This window comes from Paramisgurnus dabryanus, chromosome 9, assembly GCF_030506205.2.
Source record: "Paramisgurnus dabryanus chromosome 9, PD_genome_1.1, whole genome shotgun sequence".
Classification (NCBI taxonomy): Eukaryota; Metazoa; Chordata; class Actinopteri; order Cypriniformes; family Cobitidae; genus Paramisgurnus; species Paramisgurnus dabryanus.
The window spans coordinates 23,247,939-23,270,160 of NC_133345.1; the positions used below are offsets into that span (position 1 = coordinate 23,247,939).

General features: G+C 38.3%; 1 protein-coding gene and 1 long non-coding RNA gene across 4 annotated transcripts in view; both read right to left on the reverse strand.

Moving 5' to 3' along the window:
* Window positions 1-3,966: 3,966 nt before the first annotated feature.
* Window positions 3,967-22,222, reverse strand: part of cfdp1 (craniofacial development protein 1) — a 34,443-nt gene continuing 16,187 nt past the window's right edge. For both annotated transcript variants that reach the window (XM_065279074.2, XM_065283180.1), the window contains 2 exons: window positions 15,242-15,400; window positions 3,967-4,763 (listed from right to left, as the gene is read on the reverse strand). In XM_065279074.2, coding sequence (XP_065135146.2) covers window positions 4,673-4,763; window positions 15,242-15,400 — 250 coding nt within the window. In that variant the 3' untranslated portion in view covers window positions 3,967-4,672. The remainder of the gene's footprint in view (window positions 4,764-15,241; window positions 15,401-22,222) is intronic.
* On the reverse strand, window positions 7,911-9,457 carry LOC135773206 (uncharacterized). Of its 2 annotated transcripts, XR_012337277.1 has the most exons (5): window positions 9,434-9,457; window positions 8,823-8,916; window positions 8,590-8,722; window positions 8,407-8,507; window positions 7,911-8,296 (listed from the first exon to the last, which is right to left on the reverse strand). It is a non-coding gene; the product is annotated as an uncharacterized lncRNA (long non-coding RNA). The 2 variants fall into 2 exon arrangements; XR_010543473.2 differs by lacking the exon at window positions 9,434-9,457 and having other exon boundaries at window positions 7,915-8,296; window positions 8,823-8,975.

The following is a 22,222-nucleotide window of genomic DNA, read 5'->3' on the forward strand; positions in this document are numbered from 1 at the left end:
ACCACATGTCTTCAAAAACACCTTTAGATGGGAACAACTATTGATTGCGTAGAGATTAAAAGTAAGTTAACAACAAAATCAATAGTATCTCAATTTTAACTTGTCATTTACAAAAAGAACAGTGCGTTATTTGGCAGACAGAAATATGCGTTGCACAGAACAAAGTTAACAAGCAGCTCCATTCCTAATGCACTAACATAAGCACTGTGTACATCTATTAATTATAAGGTCTTTTTCCTTCAGATGTGTGTTAAATTGGTGCCATGACACTCTTTCCCTTCATCTGCCAACTTTATCAGCCAGTGCTGAGTGGGATAAAATAAGGATAGAAGTCCTGGCTAAACTAGTCTGCCACTATAAGATTTTAATTTGCTGTGATTTGCTCTTATGGTCCACAATAGGCTTTATGCCCAGCTGCACTACTTCCTGAACCTCAGCCAGCTCCTTGTTTCCTGTCTGCCATTATTGGACAAACTGATTAATCCAGGTGTGCTTGACCTCAGTAGTCACAAACAAACTGATTAATCCAGGTGTGCCTGACCTCAGTAGTCACAACAACAATAATCAGACACACCTGGATTCATCAGTTTGTCCAATAATGGCAGACAGGAAACAAGTAGCTGGCTGAAGTTCAGGAAGAAGTGCAGCTGGGCATAAAGCCTATTGGACTTAAGCCATGAGCACTGCCATGGAAAGGGCAAATAAGGGACCATTTACTGTAGTGTTTTAACACATCTGCAGCATATCATCTCAAACTTACAATAAACCATCCACTGCAGATGTAAAGCTTTTGAATGCAGCTTTGACGGGATGTAGTAAATGCCCTGCAGAGCTTTAAAGTGTCTCTTTACTATGGCGACCTGGAGGTAGAAGGCATTTGGAACATTTTAGCCATTTGTTATTTAAAGTTCTCATCAAAATGATTGTTTATAATTATCCTCTCAACAGCACTGTCTATTTTTAATGTTTCTGCCCGTTTGAAGTCACACACTTGGTGACAGACAGATACACATGCCTGGAGGTGAAGTTTGTGCTATATATACTACAGGAATTCGGAACGGACACCTAAAGCCTTGTAGCTCTAAAGGTCTTTTTACATCGGATACTGCTAAGGGTCTACATCTCTATCATAGTTTTGGATAAGTGGGCTCTGACGGGAGTATTTCCGGGCTTTTTGCATCTAATGACTGTATTTTCATATGCAGCGCATTTCTCAAATGAAGTGCCCCATGTCTGAATAATAACACCACTATCCAACTATTTGATATCACGGTAAAACCACTGGTTGAAAATGGATCCAATCAGCAAAAGAAAGGCAGACTGAAACCGAAAAGGAGAAGAGGAAAATACAAGACTTTGAAGTGGAAGACAAAGTTGATGATAATGGCAAGGAGACAATTGTAAAAGAGAAAGTGGATGGAAAATCAGACTTATGGGTAAGTGTAATGCAAGATGAAAGCAGGGGGGGTGATGAAGAGATAGGGATGAGGACGTTATTTAGGGAGGTGACAGCAGTGCTCAGACCCAAGAGAGAAAGTAAAATCAAGAGAGGACAGGTGCATTTGAATAAAGATGAGGACGGCAGGCTTCTCTCCACTCAATATCACACACTTACCATTGACTTTGAGTGGAGGGGAGAGGACATGAATAAACAACAGCATTGCTACCGCTGTATAGTCCCACAATCTCTCGACTTTGTCTACAATCACTTGACATGAGTAAATGCATGCAGATTTATATCATGTGCATACAGCTGAGCCAAAGTAATGAGCAAAAACAAACAAACAAACACAAGAATAATAGTAATATGCAAGTAACATTTCAAACATTTTCAATTAGTAAACAAACACATTAAAAGAACAATATATGAACATTCTCAAGAAGATAAGCTTTACATTTTAAATCTACACCGCCAATCCGAAAAGTGCACTAAAATACACTTGGAAAATGTACCATTTTCACACACTAATTTCTTGTATATTAGGATAAACTGAAGAACATCTAAGTGTTCTCAACTGTGCTATTTTGAGACACTATTTATTTCAGTACACTAAAGTATTACTGGTATTCAGTATACTTTTTTAAAATGAACAGAAGTACTACTCAAATAAAACTTGAGTATACTTTTAATTAGTGTATTTGTTGTGCATTACATCGTACCACAAATATACTTGCTGGTATTTAAGTATATTTTTAGTACATTCAAGTACACTTCATTTTTACCTGGATGGCCTGTACAATGTCTGTTCCTGTATGCTCATATGCTGGTGGATCTGTCTGTGCCTGGAAAGACTTTGTGTAATGGTGCAAGGCCCGTTCTGCTATGCGGTTAGGAAAACCACAGAGCACAGCATTGAGAACATTGATTAAGTGAGGGAATTATGCCGGTGCTGTTAAAATTCCCACCTGCAGAGCCCGATTTCCACACAGCACCAATACAGGAAAACATTGGAGCATGGCGCACCTACCCATCTCCATTTGGAGAATAAGAAATGTTTGCAGTACAGAGGCAGGGGACTGCTGTGGAGGTCAGCCATTATAGAAATGTGGAGAGATGTGTGGAACACACACACAACGTCTATCTAAATGCTTGTTGGAAAGCAGGAAATTGCCGTAAATAAACTTTGTACCCATACAGGGCTACACACAGGATGTATATCATGTAAATAAGACCATTATCTTTCAAGTTAAAAGATGATACCACCATCGCACCTGCTATCAAAACACCTGGCTTAAATGTACACATCAAAACAGGGCGCACTGCAAATCAGCTTTAAATATACATGTGCTGCTTGTAAATGTTGACAAACTTGGGCATGTAACTAGTGCTGCACAGTCTATGCCAGAGGGTCAGGAACCACTGAAGTCGCTTTGCTGTTGTGGTGAATGGCACAAAAACAATTAAACCCAAAAAAGTCCAATTAATGACTAGCAGTGACAACGATTTTGATTTGATATAACTTAAATAATTTGATATTTCAATTAAGATTACATTACATTAATAAAATGACAAGGAAAATTAAATATAAAAGAGCTAAAATGTGTATTTTTATTTATCATATTTCCATTTAAAAATATGTTGGTGGGTCCCGATATTTGAGTGGGTCACAAAAAAAAGTTTGGAAATAGCCATTAATGATACATTGTGCAAGCTACTTTAGAAAGGTGTGCTACAATGCTTTTACTTCAGGCAAACAAACTATATAAAACTCTGCAATTACTTAACCTTCATTATTATATTGTTAAAAAAAAAACAATAGCAAACAATATAATTTTGAAAGTGAAATGCTTAAAGGGACCCTCTACTTTTTTGAAAATATGCTAATTTTTTAGCTGCCCTAGAGTTAAACATTTGATTTTTACAGTTTTGGAATCCATTCAGCTGATGTCCGGGTCTGGCGGCACTACCAACAGAAAATTTCTCATTCTGGCATAATAATCAAGGACTTTGCTGCTGTAACATGGCTGCAGCAGGTGTAGAGATATTACGCAGTGCCCGAAAATAGTCCCCTTGGTTACTTCCAATAGCAGGGGACTATTTTCAGGCGCTGCGTAATATCATTGCGCCTCCTGCAGCCATGTTACAGCAGCAAAGTCCTTGATTATTACGCCAGAATGAGAGTAGTTCCTAGCCATATTGGCCTAGAAAATCGCAACTTTTAATTTTCCGTCGGTCTAAGTACACGATGTAACTACAACTCATCAGCCTTATTGGACTACTTTATTATCAAATCGGCATCAAATAAAAATCCATTTAAAATGTGCAGTATCTTGAGAAGCTTTAGGAACAGTTTAGAAACCACTGCATTAGATTATATTTAGGAAACACAGGCCAGAAAGCACTGGGAAAGGCATTACGGGGCCATAAACTGGCATAGAGGGATGAGGGTACGAGTATCAACCCTCAGGGGCGAGGTGAAGCCATTAATTAGCATGTCAAAGTAATTAACAACCAGACACGGCTCATTTAAAATGAAAGTATCCAAACCAAATGACTTGATTTATTTATGTCAAACAGTGAAACACATTGTTTAAAATGACGGAGGGTTAATTACCATACCAAACTCTTACCAAAATAAACCGTCGAGACGTACAGTAGTATGTATATACAAGAAAAAAAACAATGGCGCCCTTTTATGTAACGAAATCATAATAAACGATGTCCCTGAATGTCTCTGTGTAGCCACAGTCATGATAATAAAATGCAGCATTTTTATTTCAAGTGAACACTAGAGACACTAAATGTCAGAATTAGGATGTGAATTATGCACACAAATTCAGTTTTAAAGTTGAAAATCCTCCATGAGTACTTTATCGAACGTTTAGGTGGATAAAATAAGGTTTTCGAAAATACAGAGATAAATGCTACTGAGCTACTTCATTCATGTTTAAGATGTCCTGATAGATGTACACATGCAATACTGGGCTAAGGAAGGAAGTCGAATTCACACGGGTGAATTATGTTGTGATCAGGTACAGTACAATGACAAATGACGTGTTTCTCGTCAAGGTATGAGTGCGGTCTATGAGGAAAATGTCCAAGACATTGCGACGGCAGAGCAGTCGATGATTCAGCATGGGTTTACATGACTAAAGAAATAAAGTGTGTATGCGCAGTGTGTGGAGGTGAGATAGTCTGTGTTGTGATTGATGTATCTGCTCTCTCCTGTTGTCATCGTTTCATGTTGTTGAGACGCACAGACTTCTCCAGCTCAAACTGCCTATGGTCAACTCGCTCCAGGAAGTTCTTTCTCTCCACGTACCTGCAAAAACATTTGACAAAGTTTGAGAGTTTAACATAAAACTATCAACCTTTGACTGTTTATCTTAAATATAGTGCAACGATTTGAGGTGCTGTTTCAAGGGATAAAACTAAAACTACTGTGAAACTTCAAATACTGAAAATAACTAGAACACCACTTGCACACAGCAGGGAGAGCGAGGATGCTGGGTAATGTGCACTCATAAAGGGAAACAAAACTTTCTGTGGTGTCTTCAAGAAAACACCATTGTATGAGCACAAACAAACAATCCTAGGAAAGGAATTACAATGACACAAACTTTGAGCCTGAGTTTGGTTTTGTCTGTGTGGGTTAGGGTTCAATAGCAAAAGAATGAAACTCTATGCGTTATATGTCATTGTTATGGCACACCACGTCTCTAGTGATGCTATTCTGCACTGCTATTATTGCAATCTTTCTTCTGTGTCCTGAAAACAGCACGACACAGCAAGCAAGGCAGCGGGGTGTTGGCAAATGTCGCCCTTTTCAAGGTGCACAAGTGATTTCACATACGTTTTTCATTTTTCAACTAGAAACCTGCATACAGCAGATATGTATGAGCTCCAAAATTCCTAGGTCCATGTATTCAGGATAAGACCTGACATCAGACTGACATCATCGGTGTCTGTGGTTTTCATCATAATAGCTACAATCTAGTTTCAGGTAAAGAGAGTCGGCTGATGACCAGCACAAGAGCATCTCCTACAGAAAGCTTTATATGAAATCTAAATGAATTGTGCTGGAGAGCGGCGCGCACACGAACAAAAGACGTGGAGCAGCTGCCATCTGAGGCTACAGAGCAGAGACAGGAGATTTCATTAGATATCGAATTACGCTGCTGTCAATGATGAAAAGACAGACAGAGAGCAAAAACTGATTGCCTGTGTCTTGTTTGAAGTCCTAATGGGATCTCTCAGGGGAAACACAAGAAGATACAAACATAAATCTTGATAGGAGATGCAACTTAATGCTACATGGTAAGTGAGATCATGTTGAGGTGTTTTTAAATACATTTTTTAAACCAAAAACCTTTCTGAATTGGTTTTTAGCTTTTTTTAAATATGCACATTTTCCATCTCCCTAGAGTTAAACATTTGCTTTTTACCGTTTTGGAATCCATTCAGCTGATCTCCGGGTCTGGCGGTACCACTTTTAGCATAGCTTAGCATAATCCATTGAATCTGATTAGACCATTTGAGCATTGCGCTAAATTTTTAAAAACTTTTTCCTATTTGAAACTTGACTTTTCTGTAGTTACATTGTGTACTAAGACCGACGGAAAATTAAAAGTTGCAATTTTCTAGGGAGATATGGCTAGGAAAAAATAATCTCATTCTGGCGTAATAATCAAGGACTTTGCTAACATAACATGGGTGTAGGAGGCGCAATATGACGCAGTGCCTGAAAATAGTCCCCTGTTATTGAAAGTAACCAAGGGGACTATTTTCGTCTGCTATGTAATATCATTGCGCCTGCTGCAGCCATGTTACGGCAGCAAAGTCCTTGATCATTACCCCAGAATTGGAGTATAGTTCCTAGCCATATCCGCCTAGAAAAACCACAACTTTTAATTTTCCGTCGGTCTAAGTACACAATGTAACTACAGAAGAGTCAAGTTTTAAATAGGAAAAAATATTGAAACTCTTTGGTTATTTTTTTTACGCAATGCTAATGGTCTAATCAGATTCAATGGATTGTGCTAAGCTATGCTAAAAGTGGTACCGCCAGACCCGGAGATCGGCTGAATGGATTCTAAAACGGTAAAAATCAAAATGTTTCACTCTATGGGAGCTGGAAACTAGGCATTTTTATACAAAAAAGTGGAGTGTCCTTTTTCACATTTTAAAAATGTAACCATTTCATTTTAAAAATCAAAAATCTCTGATTTCTCACAATGCGACCCCTTAAAAGCATTGATTTCTCTTAAAGAGCACCAATTATGCTAATAAATTGGCACGTTAGCACGTTATTGCAATATCCCATAGTACATACATGTTATTAAAACTTGAACTAATGCATTGTGAGTCTTATAAATTGCTTACATACCTCACCGATTTCCCACTGTCTGGAAAACGCTCGGTTTAGTTCCTGTCTCCGCCTCCCAAAATGTCTAGTGTAATCGGATTGGTCAGATGACTACTCAACTGTTATTGGTCAGCTGGGTTCGGCTTGTGTTTGAAAGGTTACGCCCCTGACTACGCGTGGGTTGACACAGATTCTGACTGAGAGTCACAGCCTCAGAGGCATCGTAAACAAGCGTTATATTTCTCTATAAACGATGGTGTCTGTACTGCCTTACCACTTCAAGCTCGATCCAGAGAGTTCAGACGGCCGTTTCGATATAAACGATCTCCGTCAATGAACGCGATTGGATTTAACTTTTTTAGGTGTCCTTAGCTCTGCCAGAATGCTAAACGAAGACGAAAATGTGTTGCAAAGACATCCAAAAGGTAATTATAACGTACTACATAACTATATGGAAACACCAAATGTAGCACATAGAAAGTATTTGTTGAAATGATTATAAAACGATTTCACTTGGTAATTTCTACATTATTTTACTCTAGTAAAATTTATTATAAGACTGCTTACATACTGTATTACTGTACAAACTATATGGAAACACCAAATGTAGCACATATAAAGTATTTGTTGAAATGATTATAAAACGATTTCACTTGGTAATTTCTACATTATTTTACTATAGTAAACTTAATTATGAAATACTGCTTACATACTATTTTACTGTGCAAACTATATGGAAACACCAAATGTAGAACAAAAAAAGTATTAATTGAAATGAATGTTAGTTCTACATTATTTTACTATGGTAAACTTTATTATGAAAGACTGTGCTATGTTTTTACTTACTAGGTTTTAAGGAGAATGCAACAGGTTCCAGGGCCTCTTACCTGCGTGATTCATCATCCAGGTTTTGCACAAATTGTCTAAATCCCTACACACAGAACATTTATTGTACCGACTATAAGCCTTTGAGGTGCAGGACTAGAGTAAGTTTTATTACATTTTTAAACCAATAACACTAAAGTATCATTATAGTAACAAAGTACCCAAAAGAACAAAAGATGTAACTTTAAAGAAAATATAAAAGTCAGTCAAAAGTTTATTTATTATAAATATATATTTAAATGTTAAACAATATACAAATAAACATACTTTAGTAACCATATTGTGCTCTTCTTTCAAAAATTGTTCAATTCACTTCTTACAGCTATCTATTCAGATAAATGGCATATCAAAGCTTTGTCAGCTGATGCTATCTAAGATGACACTTTAGGGTTATCATCCTGTCGTGTGTTGTTCTCCAGATACGCTTGGAGCTTCCTGATCGGAATGTTGGCTTCCGACGACCCCTGCACTGAAGATGGCATGCAATCACTTCCTCCTTTGAAGGTCTCTCAAACTGTGATGCCAGGTCCATTGGAATCGGGGTTTCCTTCAGCTTATCTTCAAATACCTCAGCAAACACAAGCCTGATCACATCATCCACATAACTGTACAAATATTGCGGTCAATAAATCTTTTGTTTTGATCATTTATTTCCCTGCTTCATACATTAAGTTTTTAATTATGAATGTATTTGAAATAAAACATTACTGCTTACGGTATGTCATTTGTGTGTTTTGGGAACATAGCCTTGTACTTTCCCTCTCCTGCTTTTGTTACGGCTTGGTGACATTGTAATGGATGGCTGCAAGGTACAACCTGTAAAAATATAAGCAAGCATAAATTTATTGTAAAAGTAAATACTACTTTATTTAACACAGTTACTAAAATACTTAAATACCTGCATAGCATTCCAATAAATGAGAAAATCAAATTTTTTTGCTGCAAATCTGAAATCTCAGGCTACGGACGGCAAAGGCATCCACTGATGATGGTGATGGAAACATTGTGAAACGATGCTACTGTCTGGGTTCCTATGATTATGCAGAGAAAAAAAACTTTGTCATCATCAGTTATACATTTAAGACTGGTATAGTGGTTTCATTAGCTAAATACATCATTTGTGTTAAACACCTTTGCTCCTCATATGCCAGTCTGACTCCTTGTACTGTGTGTTATGATGTTGCATGTTTGCATACAGTGTAGAAGGATGTGTCCAGCTGCGAATCTAAGATATAGACAAATAAAACAAACATGTATTCAGTCAAAAAGAAATATTATAACAACAGAGTACAACGACTATAACTCGTTAGACTATTCATTAAAACGTAAATGTATTACATGTTACATGGCCCAACATTAGCAACACACATTACGTGTTTACTTCGTTTCAAAATCTAAGAAAGCTTCAAGTAAAAACAACAGTAAAATACATATAACTTTAAACAAATCATCTGTACTTAGAGTTTCTTGAGTTTGATCATGAGAACAAATTTTACCGGTAACAGTTTAGCTGGTAACTTAGCAAGTTTGTAAACATGTCTTAACCAACATCGATAAAAAAAACGATAGTCTGCATAATTCAACATACACGTGTGTAAATATGGTACGTTGTTTATGAAATACAGTATTACAACACAAAACAGTTCGCTTGCAAGCTTAGCTCTACACGCACATTATGTTAATCTCCGGTTACCGGTTACGTAATGTACAGTAAAAGGCAAATAATAAACGTGAATACTTACAGCCTGTGATCCAGAAGTGCACAGTAATCCAATATTCAGATGGAGACGTCCAGCTTCGGTTCATGAGAAGCAGTTATTGTGAAAACTCCGTGAACAACTTTTCCGGATTTTTCCGGAACCGTATAAAACATGATGTCCTCTGTGTAAGTTCATAAAGTGCTATTTTGCCCTCGCATCTAAAGAGACAGCGTCTACTCGAGAGATTTAATCGCTTAAACGATGAAACAAGAGTTTGCAAACAGAGTCAAAGCAGGGACTCCCAACCTCCGCCATTTTAGCTCTCTTCTGACTCGGCGCTCCCCACCCTCGTCTTTGAGGGCGTACCCAAGCGAAGCAGAGAGGGCTGAACTATGATAATGTTGGTCTTATCTACGTCACTAATCCCAGGAAGTAAACTGTTGCCTACAATCCGAGTGTTTTTTGTAGTCCTCGAACGTTAGAGACGATAACTCGCGTCATCGTTTTCTTTGAGGTATGTACTTTTTGAATATCGTTAGCATGTACTAATACACACTTACACACAAAATGATGTTTAAAAACGTGTATCCCATAATAGGTGCTCTTTAAATAAACTACAGGAAGTCTTTGTATTTACCTAATTAAGAGCACAATCTGTCTTATGGCTCTTCTGTTCCCCCTAAATCCCAGCAGGGAAGCACTTTTCCCCAGGTTCTCAATCCCAACATGTACTGGAAGCTCTGATATCCAATCAACCATTTACCTCCTGGGACTGAATTTGAACACACTGTCAGAAAATATGATACCTAGCTGTAACTGGAGCAGTACCTTTCAAAAAGTGCACACAAAGAGAGCATACTAGTACATCAGAGGTACATATTTGTATCAAAGAGTGCACATTAGTACCTCAAAAGTGCATATTGGTACCAAATGTATATGTACCTAAATAGTACATATAGCTTATACTCCATTCCAGCTACGATCTCCGGTCTGAAGGTCCTCCACACCCTTCAGCAGCTCTTCTTCTAAACCGCATGCCTCTCAGTGATGCAAAAATATGGAAACAGTGGCAGACCATAATTTCGCCTGTTGGAGAAGTTTTATTTTTAACCCTCCAGGCCATGATTTTAATTTAGTAACTTTTCCACTCTCTACAGCCGTCTGCTTGAGAACAAACATGGCTCTTTTAATGTAAGTGGTAATGAAGAGACGCACAGTGTGTCCGCAATGCCTAGTGAGAGAGTAAAACAAGATAGACATTGCATGCAGAGATGATGTCACTGTACATTACCATCCCCTCGGGACAAGACCCAAAGTCTCCTCCCTCATCTCACTTCTTTTTGTGTTTACGCCAAATGCATCTTGGGAGTGGGGCAACATCATAAAATTGTGGCATTGCATTACCCTAGAGGAATGCCGGGCTCAGAGCCCCAAAACAGGGTGGGTAACTATGGAAACGTGGGGGGTTAAAAGGGGGGTATTCGCAAACCAAAAGAGGGCCAAGTAAACAACAAAACCAATGAGATAACCTACAGCTGTGGCACAAACCCAGAGAGACCTCACATTTACACACTTCTAGAAAGCACCAATCAGCACACATTTGTGAAAAGCCAGAATGGAAACAAACTTAGCCCAAGGATTGACCATCCACCAAATCTTTACATGAATAAAATCTAGGGATGTAAACTATGTGTGTATAGATCTTAATTATGGTCTTGTTTAATTTTTTACCCCTTTTTGAAGTCTAAAAACTGATCTGTAGATTACTGGTACCAAGGTCAGTCTTGACAGGGTAAGTATACTTAATCTATGGACTTTATTTTCAATCCTTTAAACATAATAATTTGTAACATAATGTTGTAATTTGCCAGATAAGACCATCTATTTAGGGTTGTGGCTGCAACCCTGAGGACAAACTGGTTTTGTGCATCCTACCGAGGGACAAATGAGCTCCCTATGTAAAGAAACCCTGAGTAAAAAAAACATACATTTTATAATGCATTCATCTGTGGGTGTACTTACACTTTACAGTAAATCCTATGAATGTTCAATCACAATATGAGAGCATTGTAATTAAAACAATTGTTTTCTTGTAAGCACCATTCCTTATTCGTAGGGAAGCAAGGGAACAGCATTTCTGCTCATATAATTAATTTCTGTTATTACTATAAGGGAACTTAAAAGGAGAATAATGTTTTTTTTTGTTCTGATGAACAAAAGTCACAATTGTTTGTTGAAGTTCTGCTTGTGTGTAAGTGTGTAGGAGAAATGTGGGTGTTGAGTATGTGCCTTTGTACTGCAGGTGTCTACCCACACACATCTGATTGGTCGATGAGCAGCACCCAAACTATGAAGATACATATATGAACATAATCGGTGTGGGGCTTTTAACAGCAGGTATAGTGCACTTAACCCATCATGGTCAACAAATGTTCCCCTTCCTGTGAAACTATAGGTACAAAAGGCTTTACAGATACTAGATGTTATCACAAAAACATCTACAGGCTGACCAAAAAGGTTGTGTTACAGACATTAGATTTTCCCTAGAGTGCTTTCAGCTTTATCGGTAGGATTCAAGTAGCCCTTCACAACCCTTCAAACCAAAAATCTGTTTATTTTAAATTGTACTCCAGTGGGGAACCTTCAGGGCCTTCTACGCCTTCAGAGAAGGCCTAAAGAAATTAACAAAAAGATTTTTTATAATAATAATACAAATAAATAATATAGTATTCAATAAAAATATGTTTTTACATTTTAAAATTTCTATTTAATTCAATTTAATACAATACATGTAATATATTTTCTCTCATCTGTTCTAACGTTAAGCTTACTGTCAGGTTCATGTCATGAAAACATCTAATCCAATCAGAATCGTCTGTCTCTATTAAGGCCCGGTTATCTGGCTCATTCATTGGTTAGGACTTCATGAATCCCAGGGAAGGCCAAGCTATGTGTTTTGGTGTGGAGAGTGACGGGCAAATCGACCAATCACGTTTTGATTTCAAGGGGGCGGGTAAAAAACAAAACATTGTAAGCCTTCATGAAGTCCTAAGCATGCAACAAACTGGATGCGAGCAGCCTTTGAACACCAAAGACGAAGATCATAGACCGTTAATATTAATACAGTCTAGTGCCCCGAATCTCTGCGGTGAGAGTGGTTGAGGTAAATGGCGGAAAACGTGATTGACGTTGTGGTTGGCTTGATAGGGCTGAGGTAAAAACGAAATAACTTAAGCGCGTACTCGTGAAGAGCACAGCCGGGAGAAGCGCGTGCAAAGGAGACTGTGCATATGACGCGAACACGAGTAAAATAAAGGGTTTAATTATACTTTTACTTCCTGACAGTTTCACTTGTTACGTGAGGATAGTATTGACTGACAGACGACGCCGAATTACATACAATATAATTTCCTAACAAAATCTGAGAGAATGCGAAAACATTCAAATATTTTTTTCCCCGCTATACTCAATGGGCAGGGCGGAGATACATTTTGGTAGCCCTCGGGGCTCGGGCTAGAGATTTTGCGAGCCCTGGATATCTTATAACAACAGTTATAAGCCACAAGGAGGTGCACTGAGAACGCAGGGTGCTATATTTCCCCTTATGAAAAAGGCTAACAAGGTATCCTACAGCTAAATATATATTTCCAAAAAAAAAAAAAAAAATTAAAGAACATAATTTAAGCTTGTTAAATGCAAATTTACAGAGCCCCTGACTGTCATTACAGAGCAGCAGAGTCTGTATTTGTGTTTAGCAGTTAGATTAAAGTAATTTTAAACTTTAAAACTGCATTTAAAGGCAGACAATGCCCATTCTGTAATTTAACTTTGCGTGCTCAGAATTTTTACACGTTCACTGTATGATTTAACGAAATACGAATAGCCTAGTATTATGGATGGAGAGGCATTTGGACTTCATTGCATATTTTGAAGGCCCAGCTGAAGTACCCACGGTTCGCCACTGTTGTACTCTATCCTATATATCCTTTAGCGCTATCATTAATCTAGTAAATATCTGATCTCCAGGTCTGGCGCTAGCACTTTTAGCATAGCTTAGCATAATATATTGAATCTGATTAGACCATTAGCAACATACTAAAAAAATTACCAAAGAGTTTCAATATTTTTCCTATTTAAAACTTGACGCTTCTATATTTACATCATGTACTAAGACTGATGAAAAATTAAAGGTTGCAATTTTCTAGGCTGATATGGCTATGAACTATACTCTCATTCTGGCATAATAATCAAGGACTTGACTGCCGTACCATGTCTGCAGGAGGCGCAGTGATGTTACACAGCGCCTGAAAATAGTCCCCTGATATTGAAATATATATTCGAGCACGGCGTAATATCATTGTGCCTTCTGCAGCCATGTTTTTTAATTTTCTGTCGGTCTTATGCTGCGTTCCAGGCAACCGGTAACCCGTAACTCACGAGTTCAAAACCACGACTCACGACTCTGAACTGGGAGTACATCGATCTAGTACGAGTTCACGGGTGGGAAGTCACGGGTTTGACTGCCGTTCCAGTGCACTTTCACCGGTAGAAGGTTGTAAAAACACGAGTTACAGGCTCCCTGGAACGCATAGGGTCGTGAGTCGTGGTTTTGAAGTCGTAACTCACGGGTTTAAAAGCCTGCCTGGAACGCAGCATTAGTACACGATGTAACTACAGAAGAATAGGAAAAATATTAAAACTCTTTGGTTATTTTTTAGCGCAATGCTAATGGTCTAATCAGATTCAATGGATTATGCTAAGCTATGCTAAAAAGTGGTACCCCCAGACCCGGAGATCAGCTAAATGGATTTCAAAATAGTGGAGTGTCCCTTTAATTTAGCCTACTCAGCCTCACAGGTATGTTTTGTATGCTATTGTGTATTGTGTAAATATCTGTTTATGCTACTTTAACATGTACAGATACCTATTCAGCCTGCTGTTCTGTGTTATTGTTTAGTTGAATAACTTGCCTTTCTAGATTAAATGTCTGTTCTTCGGCTTGGATTTTGTGAAATAATTTTCTACATAAACGCAATGTATAGTCCACTATGCCTTATATACGTTTTATCCTCTTCAAAATGCATATTTGACTGATGCAACTTATAGTCCGGAAAATACGGTATTTCACAATAAATACTTTCCATTAATTTTCAGTAAACACACTAAAACAGTTTTGACAATGTTTTGCTGTATAATGCTGTTCCTTAATCAAGTGGTACAGGTTTGCATTACCAGCAGTAAGTCTCATGTTCTGTTCCTCTGTCTGACCCCCGCTACAAGATAGCCATCAAGGCCAAGATAAGCGCTTTAAATGAAGTGCTATTGGCTTAGCTCCCACTGCATTCATCTGCCGCAGTGAGTAACTGAAGACTGATAGCAGACCAGTCTGGAGAGGTTCATCCTGGTCAGGTTTCTGAGACTTTAAATGTTTGCTCTTTGTAAATAACAATACAATCTCAGCAGGCAGTGAATCTTTCTTACGCTGTGATTCGTAACTGAGAAAGTAAGGGACCGTCACAAAATTTGGACCACAGAGAATCTGCTTGTTTTTTCATATGCATTTTTCTATATCAACATGTCTATCAAATGCACATAAAGTATGATTTTACCACATATGTATTCATTTCACTGTTCGTCAAACTTCAGTGCAACGTAATTAATGATTTCTATCATATAATCAAAATTGTGCTGAAATGCAATTTTTCAGCGCCCCCGTCACTTTAAGCACTTTGTACACTTAATGATATTTATTCAGCTCTGATGAAAACCTCTGAAGCTAGTGTGAGACACTAATGGGAGATAATATGATATGATGTGTTTGTCTGGGTCACTAATGAGGCTGAAACATACCCTTCTTTGCCTCGATTATGGATGGCCAGCTCGTCTGCAATGCCCTCTTCTGATTTAAAGGCATCCCAGTCCAGTTTAGACTTCTCCAAAGTGCTCATCTTCTGCTTTTTGGGCCCAATGCGATTCAGGAGGCTCGACATCCCTGCTGGCCTCTTTACACTGGAGGGAAGTACATTAAAGTTATAAGGTCACGTATTGTAAAAAGATGTTTTAACAAAGATGTGCAACGAATAGTTTTTTTTTAAGACACAAAAAGCAAAGTTACATTTTTGTTGGATTTGTTGGAGTGGAAACATAGATAACATGGATCAAAATATTTGGCCAGAAAAATGCAGATTAAAGTAACGAAAAAGAATTTGCGGTTGAGTAACAGTATAACTTTTATATTTGCTAGAAAAAAGGACTGAAAAGAAAAGAAACGATGTATTGAAGTCAAAGGAGGAATAATAATAATCTGAGGATCAGTGGAGGCTGTGATATGACAGTACTGCAACTGGTACGTCTGCATCTCTTGCAATGTGTTGCTGGAACAAAGATGCCAAAGTCATCTTGACACTAGGGTTGCGCTTGGCTGCAGTAATAAAATGTTAAACGATCTGTGGAATGAAGGAGCCAAAGACTCCAGACCAGGGCTCCTCCCTCTTACAAGGGTGCCAAGTGGAGGGAGGACCTGGAGTGTGGAGGGAGAATGGGAAAGGGATGCTGTAGGACCTTGGGGTGCATTAGGGGATGCTGGAGTGTCCAAGGACATATGGTTTCATGCTCAGATGAGTCTTAGGAGAAAGTCTGCCATGAGGAATGAGAAGGAAAATTGTTTGTACATGTGTGTGTGTGCGCAAGTAAAAGGAACAACTGTTTTTAAGGACAAAGAAATTAAGATTTATGGAATGGAAAGTGCCAGAGCACCAGCAAGCGGCATACACAATTCAAATACAGAGAACACAACCCAAACAAAGCATCATTAAATTTTCTTTAGACGAATCAGTTTTTAATGCCTCGTCTCGCTTCAACCTGGATGTATAATGAATGCGGTGTATTACTTCACTGTAGGGTAAAAATACTTCATTAATTTCTTAATGAACTGCAATTACTTCACTGAGATGAAGTCGATTTAGCTGGACTTACAGATCACATACACATGCTTATACAAGCACACATACAAATAAAAAGCCAACCTGCAAATAGACAAACAAGGTCAATGTCCAGAGGTCTTACAAAATGCATCTGCCATCTGTGCTCATGCTGTCAACATTATTCATAGAAGAAAGAATGCTTTTAAAAGAAAAGCAAGATGGAGTAGAGAGTAAATGGGATGCAGACTTTTAATACACAAGCTATCAGGTAATACTGTGCATATATAAGTGGGAAGGACTGTGAATAAGACAGGACCCTTCAGTTTCAGTTGAATTCCTTTATGCACCTAACACAATGCTCTACCAACGGAGTAATACTATTTGGGGTTAAATTGTGGAGAAATAATCTTGGGGTAAAAACAGGTACCAAATAATAGCAATGCTGCAATTATATCGTCTTACAGTTGCATTCACATTTGATCCTTTTAGAGAATGAAAATTCAGCAAATAAATAATAAAACCATCAAATAAAATGGGATCTCTTTTGTTACTCTACATAAATTAACAAAAGCTTACAAGCTACAATTTTAAATATTATGTTGTTTCTGAATTTATAAAATGACTTGTTCATAGCATCATATGTTGGCTTGGCAAGGAATCATTTCAGCACTGCAATTTATTTGAAGCCTTACACACCACTAGGTCTTTTAAAACCTTATTTTGTTTTGTGATAACTTTTAAAGCGGCTTACCGAATCCTTAGGCTGTGCCTGAATTACACTGACTCAATGTGGTTATTGGACCGACAACAAGCAACAAAAGAACAGAGAAAAGGTTGTGAAATGGTATTACTGTTACCTATAGCTTTACAGCTTAGTCAACAGAACCAGTATACACACACACAGGAACAGAGTTTAAACCTATCCTGACAGGGAATCAATATACAATCAGGGTTTAACTGATAGTCAATCCCGTGTGCCATTTGACAGTGTCAATATGAGTGGGAAACACTGGGCCAGGTGCCAACACCATGCACAAATCTGGACAGAATGCTAAACACAGAGCGCCAAGGTGACTGCGTACTGCCTGAGGTATCAGCCTCACCTAAAGTTCCTAAACAGAGAGGATGACTGATAATGTACAGCTACACATTTATATAAGATGCACACTTCACAAGCAAATTCAATTAAAGAGTCTATGGCACACTGCAATATAGGTACTCGAAAGAACAAACTTGTATACACATAAAACCAAATTTGATTCTTAGTTCAGTAGGAAGTGTATACTATTGAATGAGTGAGCCATTTTTAGAGCTGTCCCCCTGTTAAAATCGATCCAGTAGACAAAAAAATTTTTACTTCTAAAAGTTACAGTAAATGCCAGTAAGCATTGGCTGCTTACTATATTTATATGACATAAATTGGTTTCACTACAAATCATTAGCAGATAAGTGCAAATATAAATGATTATATTACTTTCCTTCATAAAAGATTGTTTGTAATTATCTTTAATCCCTATTGTGCTAGACAGTAAAATAACCCTATAAACTTTATAAGAGCTGTTAAAAAATAAAACAATTAAAATATTTATTTTTATTTTTATAAGTATTTTGTGCCTGTTTACTGAATTATAAATTGTGTTCTTATTATGTTTGCTTATTGTCTAGATATGTTTATGCAAATACATATTACTTTGCTAATAAAAATATGTCAATTTTATTTCTTTATGGACACACAGACAACTGTAGCAGTGGGCAGCTATCAATTCAGTGTCTGGGGAGCAATTAGGGGTGGGGAGCAATTAGGGGTAAGCGCATTTGTGGAAATCGGAACCTGCCAGCCAAGAAACTCGAACTCGTCAACTCTTGGGTCTACGACAGGCAGCGCTAGGCTACGACAGGCCCGCGCTAGGCTACGACAGGCCCACGCTAGGCCAGTTAGGCTTTTACGCATTTGTGGAAATCGGAACCTGCCAGCCAAGAGTGTGCTAGGCTACGACGGATGCCGCGCTGGGCTACGACGGACGCCGCGCTGGGCTACGACGGACGCCGCGCTAGGCTACGACGGACGCCGCGCTAGGCTACGACGGACGCGCGCTAGGCTACGACGGACGCGCGCTAGGACAGCTAGGCTTTTCTGCATTTGTGGAAATCAGAACCTGCCAGCCAAGAGCACGCTAGGCTACGACAGACGCGTGGTCGGCTACGACAGACCGCGATAGAAGACGATCATACAGCAATATTGGTAATAAATAGCAAAGGAGCGCCGCCTTGTCTTGCCTACACAAAAGGCACTAAATCACATTCTTGCTCAATTCTCCTACACTACTCCCTGCTGGTGGAATGATCTTCCTATAGGAGTCCGATCAACCACATCTCTTGCTACATTTAAAAATAAAAACTCATATTTTACAAAAATACTTGCCAAATTGATACTGACTGTAGACAAACCTCTTCTATCTTCTGTAGACAAACCTTTTCTATCTAATAATTAATCCTCTTTCTCTCACAACAAGTATTGTTTCAGAATTGTAAAAACTTGTAACTTGATATCAGCACTTCTTGTATTATTGCCTTCCTATGACAAATCGCTTGATTGTTTCCTTATCTTTGTAAGTCGCTTTGGATAAAAGCATCTGCTAAATGCCTAAATGTAAATACCAGCTAGGTTTAAACTCATAATCATTGGTTGGTAACTAATGTTAAGTAGTGCACGAATGTGTTTGGGATGTAGTAAATTACTTTATAGAGAACTGTGGAGCTGAATGAGACACAGCAATAGAGCAGAGTCAGAAAACCTAAGTGTGCTTATCAGCAGTCAGATTTCTCCCATGACTGAAATCTTATTAAGTCTCAACTAAAGGCACAAACAGAGCCACTGTGTCCCAGCATTCTGCGCAGGGGAGGAAAATGTCTGGAACATCATATTCCAACTCTATCCAAGAGAGGAAGTGAATTCCTGCAACTCATTATATCAGTTTATGTCATTGTGAGGTCACAGAGAGGGTGATGAACTCAGCATCAGCTCATAGTTGGTTGACAGTCACTCTTTCTCCCCTCTGAGTAATAACAGTCTTTGTGACATTATAAGAGAGGACATAACAGGGCATCATGGGAGATGGACAGCAGCTAACCCTGGATGTTTAATCTCCATTATCTCAGCCCGGACACGTTTAATGGTCTTTTTCTGCCTGAGGCGCAGACGCTGGCCTAGTTGCTGTTATTTACGAGTCCAGTACAGCAGCAGACCTGTGGACTGGTGGAGCTATAAACCAGCAGCACATCCAATGTGAGACACCAGCCCATGCTCATGACACACATTTACAGGTTCTGCAGAAACGGGAAGACATACAACAGTATAGCTTAAGACAGATATGCCGTCAGCTTTTTGAATGACTTTTATGTACTATGCGTCACTGCCTGCAGGAAATCTGACAATTGTCAAAGTCTCATGTAAATGCAGTTGTCTGCATAGCCGGTTTATTAATTTGCATTTAAACACATGAAAACAATTTTCTATAATAAGCAGATTTTTGATAGTTATCCGCACTCAATGTTTTTCCATCGGTCCTGTCTTCTAGTGCGAACCCATAGTGTACAGCCCAATCTTTAGGCTGTTACTGATAAAACTAAACCGCCTTTTTCATTTTTGTTTCATATTGCGAGCGTGTGCAAGTTGCGTGAGTTTATTTCAAAATTGCTCTGAAATATCTGAGAAAGCTCTTACATGTACAAAATGTTGTGCAGATTGTTACTAACAACACAAGCAGCAATACTCTCACATTATGTTAGTGTGCATCAAATTAAACCCTTCATTTCTCACACTTGTTTTAATAACTCGCTTATAAACCATCAGCCCAAAGTAATTAAGACAGAAGCGGTCAGGTTAAATTAACATGCATCTCTCTCGTCCAATTGTGATCCGATCGACCAAAACGCATCTTAATACCAAGGGAAAACAAGCTCTAAATGATCTATTATTAAAGCTATTAAAAGTTTTATTTTTTACCAGTGGTGCTTTAAAGATTTATTCAGAGCCAAAACATCTTGAGTGTTTTAACTGTTAGTGATCGTTGCACTGCTAAATTCCTTTCAGGGCCGTTTCATGTCTTAAATCATTCAGTTTAAAGCAACGATCAAACAACTGCTTCTGTAACAAATTCACAGCATTTAACAATACATTTCCAGACAATTACCGTCAGACTTCAAATGGCCTGCTGTGAGCTATTTTCCCATTATTATACATAATCCACCGGTCTCCATTTGTTTGTAAAGCCCATTATAGTTTTGCGCTGGCAAATCTTGTAGCTATTTAACTATTTATTTGTCAGTTATCAAATTGAAGTGCTATGCCTAGTGTTTGTATATCACTATCAAACATATTATGATCAGTGCCTGCGAGATAACAGAATGATTAAACAGCGTTTCTGAAGCTCAACTGATAGAGAACTGCATTACCAATGCAAAGATCATGGGTTTGATTCCCATAGCCTGAATTCAATGCAAGTCGCTTTGGATAAGAGCATCTGTCAGATGCTTAAGAGAAAGGCTTCCATAACACTACAATGTTATTCAAATCAACCATCAAACAACTCATTTTGATACATTTGTGACCTTGTCTGTAAAATCCAGGTTAAAGTCACATAACCTGGTAATGAGAAGCATCAAAGTTTAATTTTAATAATTATTTGACATGGCCTTACACATAGTCAATATTACATATATCAAGGTTATATTTTCACAAATGTTTACATAATTTAAGTTAATTTTAATTTTAAGTTATTTTTTCATAAGTTTCAAAATAATTGAATCTGTGATAGAGCAACAAAGTGTGTATTGCAGCATAGAAATTGGATAGGTTTTAAAAAAAGCTAAATCTTACACAACATAAGGCAATTTGTATAATGAACCAGCATACAACATAAACCTTGCTTCAATGCAAATTGCATACTGTCATTTGCAAAAGTCTCTTTTCCTGTGAAGGGCAGTCATACACAAATGAAGTGTTGCCAGTCACCCAGGGCTCTGTCTTGGTGTATGATGTGATCATTTTAAATATGATCTCCTACCTGACCATCCACTCCCCCTTATCATTTCAAATCCCATGTATTTCTACTCTTTTTGATCTTCAAAGACTTGAAGCTTTGAGCGTCTCCACCCCTAATAGGATAAATGACAGATTTACATCCCGAGAACAATTAGGAGCACACCTGCTCATGCATGACTAATGGATGTACATAAACACACCTGCAGTGTTAAGACCTAGAGTTCAAAGACTATATACACTCGGACCCCTTGCCCCTGTGATCAGCCACCTGGACATAGTGACGCAGCACATAATCCCTGATTTGTGTCTCACATATACACAAACACACACATAAAAAACGTGGGTCTCTGTTACCTACACACTCCCATGGGTGTTTCTTTGTTTTCTAAAAATACTTTGTTATTTAATGTTTAATACTTTGTTTTTCACTTATGTTCACTAGTCTAGCAGGCAAATCATTCTGATTGGCTGTTCGGCATAGGGATATAAAGCGCTGCTTTGTTTATGTTTTGTATCCCAGCAGTCACTAGCTCTTCTGCTTTCCCATTTAGTAATGAACACCAACTACTGCTACCTGCTGATACAGATGTTGTCTTGCGAAGGACGGACGTGCAACTTGGCCGCAAACCGGTGTGTTTAGACTCAGACACAGGCAGCACGTGGGCAATATGAACCGACATCTCAGTCTACGCTACTTTGTTGGCATCGGTTTGGCTTGTCCCTACCTTGATGGCTACCATTACTTGTTACAGAAGCGGTTGGAGGGAACAGCTGATGATGCAAATGCTCCTCAGGCTAGATGTCTCATTTCGGTTTCACTGAGATGCAGCTATACTGTGAAATAATAGGAGACTAGAATGCAAT